This window comes from Staurois parvus, unplaced genomic scaffold (genome assembly GCF_062004578.1).
Source record: "Staurois parvus isolate SC_StPar_1 unplaced genomic scaffold, SC_StPar_1.0 ptg000719l, whole genome shotgun sequence".
NCBI classification, from domain to species: Eukaryota; Metazoa; Chordata; class Amphibia; order Anura; family Ranidae; genus Staurois; species Staurois parvus.
This window is the reverse complement of record NW_028318515.1, coordinates 1,088,387-1,110,987: the sequence shown is the minus strand read 5'-3', so window position 1 is coordinate 1,110,987 and position 22,601 is coordinate 1,088,387. Positions and strand designations below refer to the sequence as shown.

Here is a 22,601-nt window from a genome sequence, read left to right as displayed (position 1 = left end):
TCATCTGTCCATAGGATGTTGTTCCAGAACTGTGAAGGCTTTTTTAGATGTCGTTTGGCAAACAAATCTGGCCTTCCTGTCTTTGAGGCTCACCAATGGTTTACATCTTGTGGTGAACCCTCTGTATTCACTCTGGTGAAGTCTTCTCTTGATTGTTGACTTTGACACACATACACCTACCTCCTGGAGAGTGTTCTTGATCTGGCCAACTGTTGTGAAGGGTGTTTTCTTCACCAGGGAAAGAATTCTTTGGTCATCCACCACAGTTGTTTTCCTTGGTCTCCCGGGTCTTTTGGTGTTGCTGAGCTCACCGGTGTGTTCCTTCTTTTTAAGAATGTTCCAAACAGTTTTGGCCACACCTAATGTTTTTGCTATCTCTCTGATGGGTTTGTTTTGTTTTTTCATCCTAATGATGGCTTGCTTCACTGATAGTGACAGCTCTTTGGATCTCATCTTGAGAGTTGACAGCAACAGATTCCAAATGCAAATAGCACACTTGAAATGAACTCTGGACCTTTTATCTGCTCATTGTAATTGGGATAATGAGGGAATAACACACACCTGGCCATGGAACAGCTGAGAAGCCAATTGTCCCATTACTTTTGGTCCCTTAACAAATGGGAGGCACATATGCAAACTGTTGTAATTCCTACACCGTTCACCTGATTTGGATGTAAATACCCTCAAATTAAAGCTGACAGTCTGCAGTTAAAGCACATCTTGTTCGTTTCAAATCATTTCAAATCCATTGTGGTGGTGTATAAAGCCAAAAATGTTAGAATTGTGTCGATGTCCCAATATTTATGGACCTGACTGTAGAAATACTTCTGGATTTTGATTCGGGCAATAAATATTAACCAATGTAAAGTTTTGACCCCACATTTTCTCTCTTAAACATAAAAGCCGTCCCTCTGGATCCGCCAGTTTCTCCTCCACATCAAAACCCACATTGTTTGAGTACCCAGTCGCTACTCCTTTGGCCCTCTTTATTGGTGAGTCCGCGTAATACCAAGTTGGATAGTGCCTTGAATATAATTTAACATTCGTATCATATGATAAATGTGTCTCTTGTAAAAACACTACATCTGTGGATAGTTGATGAGCTTCCCTAAGTATTTTATGTCTTTTAGCAGAAGAATTTAAATCTTTCACGTTATATATGTCATAAAATTAATCAGGCTCATAGCTATCTGGTATTTCTTTTCTCTATCTGTTCAAAGGAAGAAAGATATAGACTACTCAAATCATGGACCTTCTCCGTACCCCACACCTTCTCCCTACCCCATCCCAACCTCTACCTAAATTGCTCTTAAAAACCCCTTGCCCTATATATTGCCCTGGAATCTGATGTGAGATTCCCCCACTGATGACTCCTAATTTGGGGTATAGCTCTGAACATGCGCACCTACTCCTACCCCTAGCTCTCAGCATGAGAGTTTAATATCTGATTTAGCCTCCCGACCCCCCCACCATCTCTACTTATCTTCCCCGAAGACTCGCTAAGGGTACAAGAGAAGTGGGGGGGAGGGGGGATAAGGGAGAGGAAAAAAAAAACTGCAACGTGGGTGGGGGGGACACGGTCCATCTCCCAGGGCCTGAAGGAGGGGTCGGTATTGATCACCTCCTCCATCCCAATTTGGTCTAGCTTTTCTTTTTATTCACTGACTGCCACTTTTTTCGACTTTACCCTTTCACTTTCATTAGAACCCTCTGACCACCTTACAATGTCCACATTCTGCAGTTCTAATTTTTCACAAAAGTCACTGAGTTCTTCTGGGAATCTTAGCCTCGCTGATTTCCCATCTTTCCACTCTATCAGATAAGCCGGAAATCCCTGTTATATCGAATTCTTTTCTCCCTCATCTGATCCAATAAAGGTTTCAACGATCTTCTTCTGGCTAATGTCTCCGACGCAATGTCTGCAAAAACTTATAATTTAGTTTCTCCAAATTCTATTTCTGGGATCTCCCTCAATTTTTTTTCCCATATCCTTCCTCTGTCCTCATAATGGTGGAATCTAACAATCGCGTCTCTAGGGATGTCTGGTGTTACTCCTGGCAGACATCTTAACCTTTGTATTCTCTCAATCTTCAGAGGATCTGTGGCTAGTCTACCTATTATTGGGTTGAACACTCTCTCTTTATTTTTTTTCCCGGAGGTCCTCTTCATGCGAATCTTCTGGCAGGCCCCTAACCCTTAAATTATTTCTTCTTTCTCTATTTTCTTGGTCCTCTAATTTAAATGAGAGCTTTTTCTGTTCTCTTCGCAACTCTTTCAACTGCATCTCCAAATTGGTTATCTGCTGGGCCTGTGTCTCCATTTTCATCTCTACTTCTTCTACTCTTGTTAACATTCGTCCAAGATCCTTATGAATCACCGCCATTTCATTTTTCATATAGAGTTCCAATTTTTCAAACATGTCCGCCATCTCTATTTTTGTAGGTTTCTGTGTTATTCCTCTCTGTTGTTCGGAGGCCTTTTGATCTTTTACGCTATCCACGTTTTATAGATTCATTATTCTCATTCCCTTCCCATTTTCTGAGTGACAATCTGGACAGCTCACCATCATATTTTCTACTTCCTTCCTGTTTCTCCGTCCGTTGTGTCTCTGGACTTTTTTCTTGTAATGGCATATATTTCTTTATTGCACTGGTATTTGTATTAGGGTGCAGGATTTTTACACCCCCACCTTTGGCGGGTCTGTTTTTCATATTGACTAGACTTGGCCAATAATTTCTGCTAAATGATCAGAAAACTTTATCACCTAGGAAAAGTTCCTCCTACTTGTTTTTTCTCCAATGATTTTTGCAGACCCAGATAACTTTGGGACACTTTTACATTTAGATGCAATAGTACTTGGCCTCTGGGATCCCCCCACTCCTTGGTCTTCTAACCGCCCAGCCCACCACTCATGTATACGTTTACTAGCAACAGAGACAGTAATAACTTGGTTCTCCAACCTTTGTCCACAGCAACTCACCATCACCCTCAGCCTGGTGTTCTGGGTCTCCCGGTCTCTGTATTCTCCTCTGTCTGGTTTTCAGGGTCTCCTGAGGGGGGTTTGGGCAGATACTCAGGGTGTCCTCGGCTTCAGTTGTCTCCAGGTCCTGAGTCTCCAGAGTGCACTTTCTTCCAGACCATTAGGACATCCAGCCGTTAGCTTGGCACAGCCCCATATGGACATTCCCTCCTGGGATCCCCCCTAGCTCCTCTGCCTTCCGCCTCGTTCAGCGCTCCTCTGCATTCCAGGGAAGGCCTTTGTCAGCTGGCGCCGATCCCTCTGGGGCTCTGGGATCTGAACCCCGGTCCGCAGCAGCCCACTCCTTCTCCTGGGCTCCTCTATACTTGGAGAAATTTGAGATTTTGTGATTTTTAGATTGTCTGACCACTATATCAGTTTGAGGCACAGAGATCACTGGTTTGTTCCCCTTATTAGTTTGCAATGTGCAAAAACGGCCCTTTAAGAAGAGGGTACACCAGCAGAGGGATTATAATGAAGACATCTTCTGGTGTTACCTTAGCTCTTAGTCCCTTTGTGTTTTTTCCTGAGGTATTTCCTGCTTGGAAAAGAACAATTAAACTCCTGTCCATTTTCAGTAAGTCTCTGCATTCCTCAATACAAGTGCTGTTCTGTGTTTTAGCTTGGTGATCTCATACACCTCATGCTTTAGTTTGGGTATGCTTTACTTTACTGCCCAGCACTCCTAAACCATGAACTTAAAAATAAACAATATACAGTATATTATTGTGTGTTCAACAGGCATAGCATTGTAATTCTCTTGTGAAGGGCAGAAATATGTTTTATATGGTCACTAAAGTCAGCCATAGATTAATTGAATCTCGGCCGGTTCAGCAGGAACATCCAAGATTTAATCCATCTATGAGCAAGCTAATTCTACCCAAGTTGATCCATTGATCGAGTTGGGTACTACCAGCCTGTCTGATTTTTAGCATGCGATTATGATTATTGCCAGCGGCTATAGCTGCTTACAATAATCATTGAGTTCTACTGGCAGGGACCCCCCTTCCCTGGTGGTAGCAGGAAATAAAATTGCATAATCTATGGCCTGCCCTTGTTACATAATCACAATCTGCACAAACTAACAATAGCACAAAGAAATGATGCTCATTTTAATAAGCTAAATTGCATGAAAAAATGCTAGGTCTAGTACAGAGTCAAATATACCACCATCCCATGATTACTTTAAAGTCAAATCAGATTGCTCATGGGACTTTTATGGAGGTCATGGACACGCCAAAGTATAAAAATCAATCTTTACAGGGAAATATAGGGTGAATTGAAAATAAGGAAACTGCACCAGAAACAATTTTTAAAATTTTTCACACATCAATACATAATTTTAAAAATTCTTAACAAAGAAATCAATCTAAATTTTGCCAGTCAGGAAAAAGACGGAATACATCATAAATCTTAACTTGTTTCGTGAATTATGGTTCACTTCATCAAGCGGTTGATGTTCTTGACAGGGTAGCCGTAAATAAATATCAAAACAAATATTTGTACAAACTATACTTGTTATCAGTGGTCACCCCTAAAAAAGAGGGAGAATAAAATTAACTTACAGCTCAACATAGTAAATAAGGTTCAGAAAGGAAGAAGTGGATGGATTTGCTACACCCTAAAACCAAATCATTGTATAAATCTAGAGAGAATAAAAGAGGAAAAGGACAAAAACTGTCCTAATCCAGTAAAGTGAGTGAAATACCAACACTAAGGATGGAAAAAGTGAAATGCAAAATAATTCGTAAAAAAAGGGAAGAGTTATGTTTCCCTAATATAACCAAACCATATTAAATCTAAAATGAAAATGACCCCAATTGACAGTCTGGTAAAAAAACAGAAACCAAAATGAGTGAAATGTACTGAAAGATAGTAGAAAGGAAAAAAAAAACAATGGCTTACATGGATGACCAAAAAACTGTTGCAGAGAGGTGCAATCGCTAGAAAAACTTGATAGCAAATGAGCCACACGATCACAACAGCCTCCAATAAATGGCCCCTTGTGCCATAAGCCACTCCCTCCTGTGCTCAATGTCATGCGATGGATGCTATCTAGCATCCATCAAGCAGGTCGCGACATGGTCAAAACCTGCCCAAAATAGCAGTCAAGCAATAAAATCAAGCATGTGCATGGTGATGCTGCGTGATGACTTCAAGCGCAGTGTGCATGCTGCATTCACCCAGCTGCATGATGCCAGTTCAAATGCAGGATGCCACTGGATACAACTGAATCCCTGGTAACCAAAGGGCCATGATGACCCCCAACAATCATTACTAACGCAACAGACAAACAGAAGGCAAAACCATACAAAAAAAAAGTACCAGACAACACAGAACAAAGCCCAAGAACTAGAAAAGAACACCACCAACAAAAAGGAAAAAACCAACAAGACAAAATTAAACCATCAAAATCAACAAAATTAAAAGTCCAGACAGTCTACATGTTGTAGCTAACAGTCAAAATAATGCAAGAAAATGCTAAAGAAAATGAAAAAGAAAATCATGACAAGTTCTCAAATCAGACACCGTGTTTTTTCCATCTAAACTAAGGGATTAAATGAAAGTAAGAAATCTCTCAACAATGCCATTATGAATGCAAGAACGGCTTGAATGAAGTGGCATCATATAATCCCGCAGGGCATGTAGCTCTGAGATTGAAGATATAAACAACATAATACTGTGTGTACAATAGGCATGATCTTGTATTCTCTTGTGCAGGGCATAAATATGTTTTATATGGCCACTTAATTACATGATCACAAACTAACAATAGCACACAGAAATGATGTTAATTTCCATGTTACCACTTTTTTTTCTTTTTCTTAGCACATTGTGCGTTTTTGCATTGAACCTCTGATTTACTCAATGTTCTTTTCTTTTCCAGGTGTTTATCACATGTTCCTTTTAACAAATGGAGGCCTCTACTATATAATGTACTTTCATCTTGCAAGAATACAAGATGGTATGTTAACAATGTAAACTCATTTTGTACTATGTTTTTTACATAGAATGGCAAAATAACTGAAACAAATGTGTAACAGAAGATATGTCCCATTCGCCACACATCAATGCACACCCGCTTGTATGAAGGTAAATGATAGTCTCAGCCTGGGCTCTTGCCAGGCCAGACTTCCAGCGACCTTTGCTCCGCCTTTCGGAGCTTAGTTATAGGAATGGTGATTGTCTTTATTATAAAATACAGTACAAGCAAGCCTAATATTTTATAATAAAGATATATAAAGACAGTCCATTGTGGAAGATATTGGGCCACGGTTCTTGGTTCTTTTGTTCCCAAGAGACACTGACGTTTTTTCTTGAGTGGAGACTGTGGAGGGCAGTGTTTTGGGGTGCTATCTGTGTAAGCTAGATCCGATGCTGATCGGTCGAGTTGAGGTTGAATGGTGAACCCTGCGGTGTTACTTCTTATAATGTGGAGGTTAACCATCTGCTAAGCAGTCTTGCCTGACTGGTGGTTTCTCACTTAGAGGTGTCATCTTTGAATTACAATCAATGGAACAACAGTGGATGGACTTTAAAATCACATTGTGGGGATGTGCAATTTGTATCGCCCAACGCTCGGGAGCTGTAAGGACGCCAGGCAGGTACTTTTTGTTGACATTTAGCCCTGCTGCAGAAAAGCAGCAGGGCTTGTTAGGTGGAAGCATTCTGCATGCTCTGCTGCTGCCCAATTGCTTCTGCGCATGCTGAAAGAGTGCCGCCAGCCCCTTGACCCTCCACCTGCCCATCCCCCTGCTATGTCCCTGGGCTCCACTTGCTAATCTGTGGGACCGGGACTGGCATAGCGGGCGCCGCTGGTTAGAGGGGAGGGAGGAGAGAGTATACACGTCTCTCTCCTCCCCTTCTTGTTACTGACCTGGAAAGCAACATGTATGACGACACTTCTGGGTCCCCATTGACAGTGTCCCTGGCCAACGAGGCTGGGAAAGAATCAGAAGAGCACAGGGGAGACATGCATGGTCTTGTTGACTCTGCATGTCTCATGAAAGAGAATCTGTCATCAAATAATTATCACATATGGGACTTTTAAGTAATTTTTTTTTTTTTTGTACCAAAAAAAATAGTTACACCCAAGCATATAAAATTCCCACCACCCCCCCAAAAAAAATTTTGAGGCCCCCCACATATATGCACTCCTACGCATGAATATACGATTGTACACATGTTGCATATTGTCGCGCATGCTGGAATGAGAGCAATATTTCTAGCACCAGACCTCTGTAACGCTAAACTTATGACCTATAGGGGCTTTTAAAGTGTCGCCTATAGAAAATATAGGGTAATGAAGTTTGTCGCTATTTCAGGTGCACGCAGAGTTAAGGTTTGACATGTTGGCTCTTTATCTTAAAAAAAAAAAATCACACTAAAAAGTTAAATAAGATTACCCCTTTTATTTTTTTTTAACACTTTTTTTTTTTCATTGAACACAAAAAATTGGAACTACCACCATTTTATTTTTTTAGGGTGTCTGCTTTCAGAAAATATGTTTTGGGGGTTTTATGTAATCTTCAGACCTAAAGCAATTTTTTAGAACGTGTGCAAAAAAAATTCAAACTGCTCTGACAGTGAAAGGGTTAAATAAGTTCACCTTTGGAACATGTTACATGTTTCACCCATTTTTACAGTAGAACATGTAACCTGTTCCCGCTCCTGCAGCTGCTGCAAGTCCTCTATCTGACAGCAGTACTGGGAGAAGTTCCCTGTACCAGCTGTCACTTTTTGAAAAGAGCGCAGCTGTACGGGGCTCCATCCACAAGGCCACCTCATTCGTTCAGAGTTCTGTGAATAAACTACAAGTCCTGACATCCTTTGCAGATGTTGGCTTGTAGTTCTCAATAAACTACCAGGGTGCTGTTGAGAGCCATGGTAGTTCATTAATTCTTCCTGTCAGTGTGAAATGCATGTTTTTTGGGGTTTTTTTTACCTGCAAAAAAAGTGCATTTATTTATTTTTAAAAGTGAACTTTTCCTTTAACAGAGTGGACACTAAAGCTTGATTTGGCTGCTTAGCATGTGCTATTACTGAGCACCTAAGTGCCTCTGTGTGCGAGGGTAATTTTTTCTTTCTCTCTGTGTCTCTGTCCCCCTTTCTCTCTGTCCCCCTTTCTCTCTGTCCCCCTTTCTCTCTGTCCCCCTTTCTCTCTGTCCCCCTTTCTCTCTGTCCCCCTTTCTCTCTGTCCCCCTCTCTCTCTGTCCCCCTTTCTCTCTGTCCCCCTCTCTCTGCCCCCCTTTCTCTCTGTCCCCCTCTCTCTGCCCCCCTCTCCGTCTCTCTCCCCCTCTCCCCCTCCCTCCCCCCTCTCCCTCCCTCCCCCCTCTCTCCCTCCCTCCCCCCTCTCTCCCTCCCTCCCCCCTCTCTCCCTCCCTCCCCCCTCTCTCCCTCCCTCCCCCCTCTCTCTCCCCCCCCTCTCTCCCTCCCCCCTCTCTCTCCTCCCCCCCCTCTCCCCCCCTCTCTCTCCCCCCTCTCTCTCCCTCCCCCCTCTCTCTCCCTCCCCCCTCTCTCTCCCTCCCCCCTCTCTCTCCCTCCCCCCCTCTCTCCCCTCTCTCTCCCCTCTCTCTCCCCTCTCTCTCCCCTCTCTCCCCTCTCTCTCCCCCTCCTCCCCTCTCTCTCCCCCTCCTCCCCTCTCTCTCCTCTCTCTCCCCTCTCTCCCCTCTCTCTCCTCTCTCTCCCCTCTCTCTCCTCTCTCTCCCCTCTCTCTCCTCTCTCTCCCCTCTCTCCTCTCTCTCCCCTCTCTCCCCCCTCCTCCCCCCTCTCTCCCCCCTCTCTCCTCTCTCTCCCCTCTCTCCCCCCTCCTCCCCCCTCTCTCCCTCCCCCCTCTCTCTCCCTCCCCCCCCCTCTCTCCCCTCTCTCTCCCCCTCCTCCCCTCTCCCCCCTCTCTCTCCCCTCTCTCTCCCCCTCCTCCCTCTCTCTCTCCTCTCTCTCCCCTCTCTCTCTCCCCTCTCTCTCCTCTCTCTCCCCTCTCTCCCCCCCTCTCTCTCCTCTCTCTCCCCTCTCTCTCCCCTCTCTCCCCCCCTCCTCCCCCCTCTCTCCCCCCCTCTCTCCCCCCTCTCTCCCCCCTCCTCCCCCCTCTCTCCCCCCCTCTCTCCCCCCTCCTCCCCCCCTCTCTCCCCCCCTCTCTCCCCCCTCCTCCCCCCTCTCTCCCTCCCCCCTCTCTCCCTCCCCCCTCTCTCTCCCTCCCCCCTCTCTCTCCCTCCCCCTCTCTCTCCCCGCCCCTCTCTCTCCCCGCCCCTCTCTCTCCCCCTCCTCCCTCTCTCTCCCCCTCCTCCCTCTCTCTCCCCCTCCTCCCCTCTCTCTCCCCCTCCTCCCCTCTCTCTCCTCTCTCCCCCCCTCCCCCCACCTCTCTCCCCCCTCCCCCCCTCTCTCTCCCCTCCTCCTCCCCCTCCTCCCCCCTCTCTTTCCCCCTCCCCCCTCTCTCCCTCCCCCTCTCCCTCCCCCTCTCCCCCTCCCCCTCTCCCCTCCCTCTCCCCCTCTCCCCTCCCTCTCTCCCTCTCCCCTCCCTCTCCTCCCCTCTCTCTCCCCTCCTCCCCTCTCTCCCCCTCCCCCTCCTCCCCTCTCTCCCCCTCCCCCTCCTCCCCTCTCTCCCCCTCCTCCTCCCCTCCCCTCTCTCCCCCTCCTCCTCCCCTCCCCCCCTCTCTCTCTCTCCCCCCCTCCTCCCCCCCTCTCCCCCTCCTCCTCCCCCCTCTCCCCCTCCTCCTCCCCCCTCTCCCCCTCCTCCTCCCCCTCTCCCCCTCCTCCTCCCCCCTCTCTCTCCCCATCCCCCCTCTCCCCCCTCTCTCCCCCTCCACCCCCTCTCTCTCTCTCTTCCCCTCCCCCTCTCTCTCCCCCCCTCTCCCTCTCCCCCATCTCTCTATCTCCCCCTCCCCCCCTCTCCCTTTTTCCCCCTCAAAATTGGCGGTTTGTTTTTTTAATAGCGCAAAAAATAAAAACCGCACAGGTGGTCAAATACCATCGAAAGAAAGCTCAATTTGTAGGGAAAAACGGACGTAAATATAATTTGGGTGCAGCGTTGCATGAGCACGCAATTGTCAGTTAAAGTAACAGCGCCATATCGCAAAAAATGGCCGGTCAGGAAGGGGGTAAATCCTCTGGAGGGCAAGTGGATAAGGATTGAGATTTTTATGTGCAATTTTGAAATTTGTTTGCATGTTAGCACTTTATAATATTGCACCTTACGGTTGATTCTTATTGGTATGTGTAGTAACATTAATGGGAAAGTGGTCATGGGAGAAATGCCTAAGTACTGGATTTATTCCTAACATAGATTCAATGACTCTTAAAAAGTAGTAAATGCAAAAAAAAAAAGTTTTCTCCTGCAAGGCAAAGGTACAATGTACTAGCATGGCATACTAGCACATTATTAAGTACTTTCCTTAAAATGAAGCCCTCCAGCAGCATGCTGTCACAGCTGAAGAGGCTTCCATCTTCACCCAGTTCGAGTTTTGACTTGCTTGTTAACCACTTCCAGTCCGGACACTTTTACCCCCTTCCTGTCCAGGGCAATTTTTAGCTTTCAGCGCTATCTCTCTTTGAATGACAATTGCGCGGTCATGCAACACTGTACCCACATGAATTTTTTACCATTTTTTTGAGACAGATAAAGCTTTATTTTGGTGGTATTTATTCACCGCTGGGATTTTTATTTTTTTTGCTATGTAAATGAAAAAGTCCAAAAATTTTGAAAAAAAGTGTTTTTCTTATAAAATTTTGCAAATAAGTAATATTTCATCATAAATCTTGGCCAAAATGTATTCAGTTATCTTTTTAGTGAAACAGAAAATAAGTCAAATTAGTTTATAACCAAAAATTATAATTTTTAAACTTTTTTTTTTTATTTCAATTTTGTTTATATTTGTTTTTTTTTTTTTACATACTGTCACCCTAGCAGTACAGTGTCATGGTGACACTACTACTTGTGGGGGGGGAGAGGGGGGTGTGATAAATATTATTTTATTATTATTTTTTTTTTTTACATTGATTGCTTTTACACCCATATAGGATGTAAAAGCAATCATTTTCTCTTTCTCTCTGTCTGCATTCTTGCAGCCATTGAGGACTACTAAGTGAGCTGTGATTGGTTGTGAATAGCCTTGTACCATGTGACTTCTGTGATAATTCACAGATTTCACACGTAGTAAGCAATGATGTCACAAGTGACATCTTGCTTATTACTTTGCATGTGATCACTGATTGGCCAATCAGTGATCACATGATCGGGACCTCGTACAGAGGTCCCGTCCGATGATCAGGGTTTCACTGTGTCCAGAGGACACAGCGGGCACCGGATCGCGGTGCTGCACGCTCCCAGGGAGCGCGCACAAGCAGGGTGCGGGGAGGCCGTTTATAAACAGCCACCCGACCCTGCAGTGCCTCCGTCCGGACGTTTTATATAGAACGGCCGGACGGGAGGTGGTTAAGTACTTGTCTACTGTCAATGCGTTACAAAGTATAGAAGTTGGAGGAATTTGCAAGGTAGCCAGGCAATTGACTTTTTTTTATTTAAAGAGGTCTGCAAAGACAGGTTTTCTAACAGATGGCAGTAATCTTTTGTGCCCCAAACACTTTTAATAATGGTAAATACAGACAAATTGCAGGTTAACTCACATATGGATCATAATAATGACATAAAAGAGAGATCCTCCATAGTGTAATACCATTTAACCTCCCTGGCGGTATGATTATTTCAGATTTTTGGTGCTGAAAGCGGTACCATTTTTTTGCATGGAAATATGTATTTTTTTAATTGTAGGCCTGTCATTTTTAGGAAAAACTCACTGAAATCTGTCCGAACAAGAGTCTAGTAAACATTCCGGATATGATAAAATTTGAAACACAGAATCATAAATTATAATTTAATAATCATAAAAATAATATAAAAATAATAAAAAATTTAATTCAATAATATAATCAAACCAAAATCACTGAAATTTTTGAAATATAGCGCCAAGTTCGCACATCACTGAGCTCAGTCGCAGAATCGTTTTCAGTGTCTGATGATGAATTTCCCCACGAATCATTATCACTCAATTCTGCAAGTGGTTCTGATTTACTATCGCTGTTCTCCTAGCTGGTCTAAAACCGCTTTTGACCTAAAGGGACACTTTTTGGATGCCATGGACATTTCTCAGTTTCCAGGCAGAAAGAACAGACAAAATGCAGGCAGGGCGCCGGACAAAGCACTCGGGACAAAATGTATGTGAAATTGGTTGAGACAGCAATGTTTTACTATGTAAAAAAAAAAAGACATTTTTAAAAATTTTTAAATTTCCCGCCGCCGGCGGCGCTCGTACGTCCCACCGTCACAGGGACAGGACACAGAAGCCGGATGCCGGCATCGGCCGGAGGAGATGGCCGGGGACGCTGCAGGGGACACATCGCGGGAGCGTAGGGAAAGGTAAGTGAAGCACAAATGCCGGAGCAGTGCCGCATGGTATTCCCGAGTGTAGCTCGGGGTTACCGCTCTTGGTACTGAAATGTTACCCCAAGCTACACTCGGGAATACCGCTAAGGAGGTTACTGTAAAAAGAAAGACATCGCACCACCAATTTCCCACTCACTTGGAATCAAAAGAAAACAAGCATTCATACCACATGCTATGGGTGTAGTTTGCATGGGTTTCTGGTGTAGCAAGATGGCGTCCACGCCGTAAGTGCGTCACTACGTACCTATTCGTTGCGTCCCGATTATCATGTGACTTCCTCAGGACCCTGAGGAGAGAGAAGAAGAAAAAAAAAGTTAACTGTTCATTAGAGCTCAAATTATTTGCCATATAAAAATAAAATGCCACAAATGAAGTGTGTGACATTTTGTTTGTGCTGCTCTGTTTGTGAAAACCTTTACGTTCATTTAGCCACTACAATACACTAAGCATCGAACATCTAATGCAGGGTAGGCAACCTTAGTGGTGGAGATCTACAGTACCTGAACAACATGGGAGAAGTCAAAGATCACCGGGCACAGTGTTCTCACATCTGATTTAAACCTCAAATTTCACACCTGCAGGTGTGGTGCACTTCTGAAAGTGCACCAAAGCTCTTCAGTAATTTTGGTGCACGATATGGTGGAGATTTGTGGATAAACACGACAAATCTGTGGGAGGGCTACGTGTGTGCACTGCTCTGCACCAGCCGCGCATCAGTGTGAAAGCAGCCTTATACTATTATGTCCAGTGTATTGCTTCACACTGACCTGAAGATCTCTTCCTTCCTGCTGCTGGCACCACGCTGGAGACCGCTTGTCCGAATAAGAGGTGGAGTGCAGTTGATATTGTTCCACATGGGAGCCATGCAGCATTACAGAGGAGGCATCGGCTCATGCTGCTCTTGCTCCCTACTATAGCTCCAACTTTACAAGTGGTCCCTCTGCATTGCACTCTGTTTGATGCTCTGGGGTGGTGAGTCAGCAAGCCCAAACCATGATCTACTGGTAGCTGACCCCCAGTCTAGTGTGCAGACTCATAGTCCTGGCTTGAGTGTACTTCACTTAAGTTGCAAAGGTACTTCTGAGCCCTCTCCATCAAAGTCGGTCTCTGATTTTCATACAACTGTTTTTGCACACTTAGCTGAAGATGATGAGCAATGTACTTCTTTTTGGATGAGTTTGTACCTGAGCAGATTCATTGTTTGGACAAAACTCCTAAGCCTAAAGGCATTGTACGCTTTCAGATGTTTTTATTGTTTTAACTAGGTATTAGTCTAGTTATAATCCCTGTTTGTAATGATGGGCTCACGTGTTGTGGCTGCAGTTCATAGTGTCATGGCTAATTGATTTCCCTATCTTCATGGATTAATCCACCTACCTTGTCCCTATTCACCAGAGAGGCAAGGAACTTCTTGTTCTGGGTCTCATGCATGCTTAGCCATTTCTCTGTGTTGCATCACAAATGTCTGCTAATTTTATGAAACACATCTTCCAGCATGGTAAGCTTTGGTAATTGTTTTTACCTGCACCAGCACTAGATTGAGAGACCCAAAGTTTGTGGGATATGTAGTTGTTTCACAGTAAGTGTTGGCTTCTTTGCTTAGTACACATAATGAGAATATCGGATTAAACAAAAAAAAAAAATGCATTCGGAGCGCCCTTCTAATCTGTTCAGTAGTAAATAGCTTTTGTTTTGTTTTTTTCCCTCTTTCAAAAAGGAAAGGCATATTTTAATAACATTCAGTTAAAATATGACCTGTGTAGCAATCATACATATGTATGTACGTATATATACACACACACACACACACACACTGTATGATTTTTAAAGAATTTATTTGTCTTGCACTGCTGAACATAAGTATTTGAACACCTGAGAAAATCAGTGTTAATATTTGGTACAGAAGCCTTTGCTTGCAATTACAGAGGTCAAACGTCTCCTGTAGTTCTTGACCAGGTTTGCACACACGGCAACAGGGATTTTAGCCCACTTCTCCACACAGATCTCCTCTAGCTCTATCAGGTTTCGGGGCTGTCGCTGAGCAACACAGAGTTTCAGCTCCCTCCAAAGATGTTCTATTGGGTTTAGGTCTGGAGACTGGCTAGGCCACTCCAGAACCTTGATATGCTTCTTACGGAGCCACTCCTTGGTTATCCTGGCTGTGTGCTTCAGGTCCTTGTCATGTTGGAAGACCCAGCCACGACCCATCTTCAATGCTCTGACTGAGGGAAGGAGGATGTTGCTCAAAATCTCACAATAAATGGCCCCATTCATCCTCTCCTTAATACAGTGCAGTCGTCCTGTCCCCTTCGCAGAAAAGCACCCCTAAAGCATGATGTTACCACCCCCATGCTTCACAGTAGGGATGGTGTTCTTGGGATGCAACTCATCCTTCTTTTTCCTCCAAACACGACGAGTGAAGTTTAGACCAAAAAGTTCTACTTTGGTCTCATCTGACCACATGACTTTCTCCCATGCCTCCTCTGGATCATCCAGATGGTCACTGGCAAACTTCAGTCAGGCCTGGACATGTGATGACTTGAGCAGGGGAACCTTCCGTGCAATGCATGATTTGAAACCATGACGGTGTAGTGTTCTACCGCCAGTGACCTTTGAAACTGTGGTCCCAACTCTCTTCATGTTATTGACCAGCTCCTCCCTTGTAGTTCTGGGCTAATTCCTCCCCTTTCTTATCATCAGTGGTACCCCACGAGGTGAGATCTTGCATGGAGCCCCAGTCCGAGGGAGACTGACAGTCGTCTTTAGCCTCTTCCATTTTCTAACAATTGCTCCAACAGTTGATCTATTTTCACCATGCTGCTTGGCAATTGCCTTGTAGCCCTTTCCAGCCTTGTGGAGGTCCACAATTTTGTCTCTGGTGTCTTTTGACAGCTCTTTGGTCTTGCCCATGGTAGTAGTTGGCGTCTGACTGTGGGGTTTGACAGGTGTCTTTAAAGAGCTCAGACAGGAGCTAATAAGTTAGATTAATGAGTGGAGTAGAGGTGGACTTTTTAAAGGCACAGTAACAGGTCTTTGAGAGCCAGAATCCTTGCTGTTTCTTAGGTGTTCAAATACTTATGTTCAGCAGTGCAAGACAAATCAATTCTTTAAAAATAAAATTCAGGAAATCACATTGTATAATTTTTAAATTCTGTCTCTCAGAGTGGGAATGCACCTACAATGTGATTTTCAGACCCCTCCATGATTTTTAAGTGGGAGAACTTGCAAAATCGCAGGGTGTTCAAATACGTCTGTTCCTCACTGTGTGTGTAGTGTGTGTGTGTGTGTGTGTATATATATGTATATGTATGTGTGTGTGTGTGTGTGTGTGTGTGTGTGTGTGTATATATATATATATATATATATATATATATATATATATATATATAATTTTTTTTTTTCATTTTTATATTTGCTATTGTTTCCCCATGAACGTGAAGTTAACCTTTGCATTCCTGGTGTATTGAAGCAGAGAGGCCAAACTGCAACTTTCATCTTTCTTGCCCCTAGCCCACTTCAGCTGTGGTAGGTGGGAGGCTGGAGAAGACAGTTGGGTGGGGGGAGGAGGTAGTATGCTAACCAGTGTCTTGCAATACATACCTGCACTGGCTACTGATTTTGTTATTCTCAGCAAGTGGTCTGTAAGACCTGCTGCATTATACACTTACCATAATCATCAGGCTATTCAAAGATTTTAAAGGATAGGTTCACCTTTAGGAACATGTTTAGGATGTAACATGTAACAGGCACCTAATTACCTGCTTCCCACTGCCAGGGTCCCCTCCCTGTGACAGCATTCAGGGATTCCTCTCCCCTGCATCCATTTACTTATAAAATTGGTGTGGCTGTGTGGGCACCATCTGTACAGCCATATCATTCATTTTCAGAGATCTGTGAATGGATAAACGTTCTGTCTGCCACCGCAATGAACTATGAGTTCCTTGCTCCACTGACAGTACCTACAGCTCTGCAACTAAAAGCCCATACAGAGACACTGTATGGGCAGAGAGCCATAGGCACTGTCTTCAGAAGACTGACATTGCACCCATGATCTACTGATCATTGCACTGAAAAAATAATAAATGCACATTCTTTAACCTGCAAAATTATGTGCATTATTTAGCATTTTTTTATAAAGCTGAATGTAGCCTTTAAACTACTAACAAGTAGTTTCTCTTAGTGGTGTTTGTGTCAGTCTATAAAGAGGAGGCGTATATAGAAAGATTTTATTTCTTGACTATTTTTGCATTTATAAAGCTGTGATTAATTGCTGTTAAGTAGACTATGATCAAGGAATATCAGAGACTATTTCCTGCAAGCATAGTGGCAAATAAGGGGAAAATGCCAGTAAGCTGTCCAGGGAGCATCTGCCTGGGCACACAGCAATAAATTATTATCCCGTAGATAAATAAAAAGTAGTGGAGGCACTCACGAGTCTTGAACAGGAGTACTGTATGTGTCAAAACAAGAGGAGTTTATTCTGGTCAGCATTTCGATGCATTATAGTCTATCTTTGCCTTGGCAAAAATATACAGTTATCCTTTAAAACCGTGGACAGAATAAACTCCTCTTGTTTGTTTTTTTTTTATAATTTAAATATTTTATTAAATGTTCAGAATTGCAATTTATACAAATACACCATAAAAAGATAAACATAAAAAAGACCTCAGATTTGCTTGTCATAATATCTGATTATTAACCAAGACCATTAACATTACCCCCCCCCCCCCCAAACCTGGAGATCCATATTCAAAAACATATCCACATTATTTCTCTATTACTCTCCCATATACTCCAGGATTCATTCTGACTCCTTAAATTCCTCCCACCCTTTGCACTTTACACGGAAACTCTCCATCTTATCTTCACTCAAATGGTAAAGTTCTTCTAATCTATGCATCTGATCCACCCTATTTACCCAATCCTTTATTTTTGGTACCTCCTGTTTCCTCCAAAACTTGGGTATCAATCCCTTTGCTTCATTCAGATAGTACAATAAACCATATTTTTTTATATTTCTAAACCGAAAGCTTAGTACCATAAAAAAGGCAAGTCTCTGGGTCTTTTGGAATATCAACCTCCGTTATTTTCTGAATCAGACATACTATTTTCCCCCAATACTCTTGAATTTTGGGACACTCCCACCAAATGTGATACATTGTACCTCTATCCCCACATCCACGCCAACATGAAGGTGAATTGTCTCTATTCAAACTATGTGCTACACTGGGTGTAATATACCATCTTGCCAAATATTTATAATTCATCTCTACCTCCTTCATATTTACATTTTCGTGTATTAAACTATATATTTTCTTTTGCTTTTCCACATCCATTATTAATCCTATATCCCTTTCCCATTTCTCTATAAATGGTGGACTTATATCCGTGATTATTCCAGTAAGAATCTTATATATTTTTGATATCCCATGTTTCCCATCTCCCCTTATGTCTAATAAGTGCACAAAAAGGTTCAAATCCTCCCTCGTTCTCAATGGCCTTGGAAGCTTCCCTACAAAGTGTTTCAACTGAAAATTACGCCACTCATCAATTCTCATAAATATTTCCGTCTTTTTTTCCAAATCCTTAAGTAAGCCTATTTCCTCCCCCACCATTACATCTTTCAACCACACGTCTTCCTTCTTTATCCACTTCCCGGTGACACTTTCTTTACCTGGAGGAAAATAGTCTGTGGACCATAAGGGCATTAACAGTAAATTATATTCCCACTCCATTTTTTTTTTATGCAAAACATCCCATACTCTTAACACATTGTGAAATTAGCTATCTGCTAATCTTCGAAATTGTGGGGGTAACCATACAATTCTACTAAGGCTTGTGTGACTTAGTGTATTTTCTATTTTTACCCAGCTTTTCTCATGTGAATTATATGTCCAATCAAAAATTCTTGACAGTATTACCAAATTATAGTACCTTTTTTAAGTCTGGAACTCCCAGTCCACCTTTCGCTTTTATTTCTACCTAAGATTTCATAACTTATTCTAGGTCTTTTATTCCTCCAGAGAAATCTTGTTAACATTTTTTTAATTATTCTAAAATATACTTCTGGTATTTTGATTGGTATCATTTGGAATTATATAGAATTTTTGGAACAATTACCATTTTTATCAGATTTATACGACCTATCTATGACAGAGTTCCCCCACCTAGTTTTCTTAATTCAGGGGTCCTCAAACTTTTTAAACGGGGCCAGTTCACTGTCCCTCAGACCGTTGGAGGGCCGGACTATAGCTTTTTAAAAAAAAAAATCTATGAACAAATGCGGACACAGTACAGGAGATGACCAGAGACTGCGGACATAGTACATGAGATGACCAGAGACTGCAGACATACAACGGCGGCGGTAATACTGGGCTGGCCGCTCCCATAAGATGCACAGACATTTCACCCAAGTGTGTCTTATGGAGCGAAATATACGGTAAATGCAGGACACCTTCTTGGGTCAGATCTGTGTACAATGTAAAGAGAGAGAAAGGAGAGAGAGAGAGAGAGGAGGGGGGATAGAGAGAGGGGAGAGGGAGGTATAGAGAGAGAAGGGGGAAAGAGAGAGGGAGGAGATCGATCATCTATTGCACTTATCTAGGGTCTGTGGCCGTGATACCCGACATGCAGCGATGGAGTCTCCTCTCTTGCTCCCCCTCTTCTTAGCTCTAGGCTCCGCCCTTCGGCCGTGATAAGCTGAGCCCACCTTCCCCTGTTCTAAAATTGCTGATCCCGCCCTCCTGCCTCCCGCCCGAGCCCTGCCGAGCTCTCCCGACCTGCCAAGCTCTCCCGACCTGCCAAACCCTAGTCCCTTGCCTCGCGGCAGATATGCCCCTGCCCGGCAGCCCGGATAAATGTCCTCGGCGGGCCGCATTTGGCCCGCGGGCCGTAGTTTGAGGACCCCTGTCTTAATTCATCCTTAATGTCATTTAATAATGGGATATAATTTGATCTATATAAATTCTTGGAAGATGCAGTTAATTTTATACCTAAATATTTTAATTCTTTATCTCTCCATACAAAAGGAAATTTCTCCTGTAGTATATTTCTATCGCTATTTAAAAGATTTATATTTAAAATCTCTGTTTTAGTTGGATTCACTTTTAAGTTTGACATCTGTCCATATTCCTTCAATGATTTCATTAAATTTGGCAATGTTATCCTTGGGTTTCCCACATAGAACAACATATCATCTGCATAAGCTGCCACCTTATGCTCTATCTCTCCTATCCTAATACCTTTTATGTCTGTTATTCCTTATTGTAGCCAGCAAAGATTCCAAAGATAGAACGTACAACAGTGGAGACAAAGGACATCCCTGTCTAGTTCCATTTTGCATCCTAAAGTACTCTGATAATTCCCCATTAACCATGACTGCTGCAAAGGGCTGACTATATAATTTCCTTATCCATTCTCTCATCCTGGGTCCCATCCCCAATACTTCCAGTGTATCCAACATATAATCCCAATCTACTCTGTCAAATGCCTTTTCAGAGTCTATGTGCATGTGATTAGCTGTGACCATTCACAGCTAGACACTAGTATACAATGGATGGCATGAATGAATGAATCCATTGTATACAACTGTCATGTGACCTGCTGTGATTGGTCACAGCAGGTCACATGGTACCGGCAACGGGGCCGATACTCAGATCTGTCATCGGCCGTGTCCGAGGTACATGGCTGGTGACAGATCGCGCCGCTCTGCAGGAGCGCAATCTGCGCATGTGCGGGAGGACGCCATATGGCGTCCACCGGGAACGCTGATGACATTTGCCGCCCGCCATTCGGCCATAGGGCGGGCTGCAAATGGTTCAAGTCCATCTAAATCTGCAAGCCCATCTAACACTACCCTCTCCATACCGTGCTGCTGTCCAAGGGTGACTCCGTTGCTTCTCCATAGGTAGAGGTACCACCCTAAGACAGGAAATATGTTACTGGACAGGTTAAAATAAATGAGAAAAAAAAAAAATGAAAAGCAAGCCAGACCGACTCCTCCCCTCCACAACACCAGAAAAAAACGAACACTGCCACCACATCTAGGGACTGGTAATATGATATATGTAAAATTTTTGTTTTTGGGATTAATACTACTTTAAAGAATATGATACCCCAATATTTCATTTTTCTGATATGTTTATTGTACCATGTACTTGTGTTTAAAAACATATCCTGTTCTTTTGTATTTCTTCCTTTATGTACTGTTATATGCCTGGTGATCCTGCCAGTCCCACTGCTTTCCTATTTCAAACTGACCATGCTAGGCATGAGAGCACATCCATCCCAGCGTAGTCTGTTTTCTGGATGTGCTGAGATCACAGCCTGATATGCTCCCCTTCACAGCCATTCACTAGGAAGATTAGTGTACTGTTAGTGTACTGCTGTCATGTGTATATATATGTGTGTGGTGTATGTATGTATGTATGTATATGTGTATACACACAGACACACACACTTTATTGAAGTAACAAAAAACCTTTACATCCACAAGATGCATATTTGAAGCTGTATTAACCACTGCCAGAGCAATTTTTGCATTTTTTTGTAAAGAAGAAAAAATCCTTTTGAGCCTGAACATTACTTAACACCCTCCAAGCATTATATAATTTAATGTGTTAGTTGGAGTTGGACTTAGTCACTTATTTAACCAATTCAAAGCGGGCAATTTTACACCTTCCTGCCCAGGCCTGTTTTCAGGTTTCAGCGCTCTCACACTTTGAATGACAATTGCGCGGTCATACAACATTGTAGCCAAACTAAAATTTTATCATTTTCTTCACACAACTAGAGCTTTCTTTTGGTGGTATTTAATCACCACTGGAATTTTTATTTTTTGCTAAATTAACAAAAAAAGACCAAACATTTTGACTTGAGGGGTCTATTATACCACTGATGTCTCAACTGCCCTCTTTTAAAGCTAATCGAGTACAGATTGCAGGTGATGGCAGGATACGGAAGTGACGTTTTACGTGTCACTTTTGGGTCCTTAGGAAGAGGACGTTCGTTGGTGTCGCTCTCGTATACGCTACACCAAGCAGGTCCCAGGTCCGCCAGTGGAAGTGTGGAGCCTGGGAATCATGGCAGGGCTGTGAGTAGGAGGCAAACATACTGGGGGGTACTTAAAAGGGATCAAGTGGCTATTTAGCTGAACAATAGCTTCCATCTGACAGTTGGCTTGGCAATTTACACACACTTTTTAGCTCAAAAATATTAAACATTGAATTTGCTAAACAACATTTTTTATTTTTTTTCACAGCTGTGGAGAAGATGGACTTCAGCTCTGCAAAGGAGGTCATTATTTTTGACACATCTCAACAATCACAATAATCTTTCTGTTAAGGTTTGAATTAACTGTCATGCCTATTCATTCAACAGTTGGAAGGGAAGCTCAAGATTTGTTTTACATCCACAGAAAAATATCACACTGAAAGTTGTTTGAATTTAGTGATCGGGGATTTGACAAGTGATACCCAACTAATTGTCGGGGTAAGCAAGTTTGTAACACACTCTACAAATCTTTTGTAATATCAAAAACTGATTTCTTCACCTAGTTGCCCTGGTAAAAGTAGCTCCTTGATCTGCTATGTCTTTTCTCTTAATGGTTTGTGCTCTTGTCTTCTCGTCTCTCCTGTAAATGGTTTAATTCTCTTTGTGTTTTTATTCTCTAGCCACCGTGTCTTGCAAATGTCTTGTTGTCACTTCTACATTTATTCTTCATACATTCTGTGGTCTTGATGCTCTTTCCTTCAATATCAATCTAATTAAGATATATAGATAAGGCAAAGAAAGAAAAAAAAAAAAGACCATTAAATTGAAAAGTACCCAATCCAGTGCCGTCTGATCTTTTTTCTTTGGTACGCACATCTTGACCTAGTTTTCTAGTTTCATAGCCACTATTGACGCATCACTGGTATGTAAGCCTCTTACATATAGTAAGGCATGAAAGGGGGACGGGAGTGGGTTTTTTTTTTCGTTTGTTAAAGCTAGCAGTGTGTAATTTCCAGGAAATACTGGGTTTTGGGAGCCCGGGTTGCTGAATGAGCATAAACACGACCTGTTATGTGCTAACATCACTGGATTAAGGAATTCAGTTTACTCTTAAAGTTCTTTTAAATAATAATACAGTGTTTGTTATCCTGAATT

The 22,601-nt window shown here is 43.0% G+C and overlaps 1 protein-coding gene across 2 annotated transcripts in view; it reads left to right on the top strand.

Annotated features, from left to right (window-relative positions):
• Positions 1–22,601, top strand: part of KNTC1 (kinetochore associated 1) — a 306,855-nt gene that overhangs the window by 63,118 nt on the left and 221,136 nt on the right. For both annotated transcript variants that reach the window (XM_089653668.1, XM_089653667.1), the window contains exons 6-8: positions 5,907–5,984; positions 21,715–21,749; positions 21,834–21,944. In XM_089653668.1, coding sequence (XP_089509794.1) covers positions 5,907–5,984; positions 21,715–21,749; positions 21,834–21,944 — 224 coding nt within the window. The remainder of the gene's footprint in view (positions 1–5,906; positions 5,985–21,714; positions 21,750–21,833; positions 21,945–22,601) is intronic.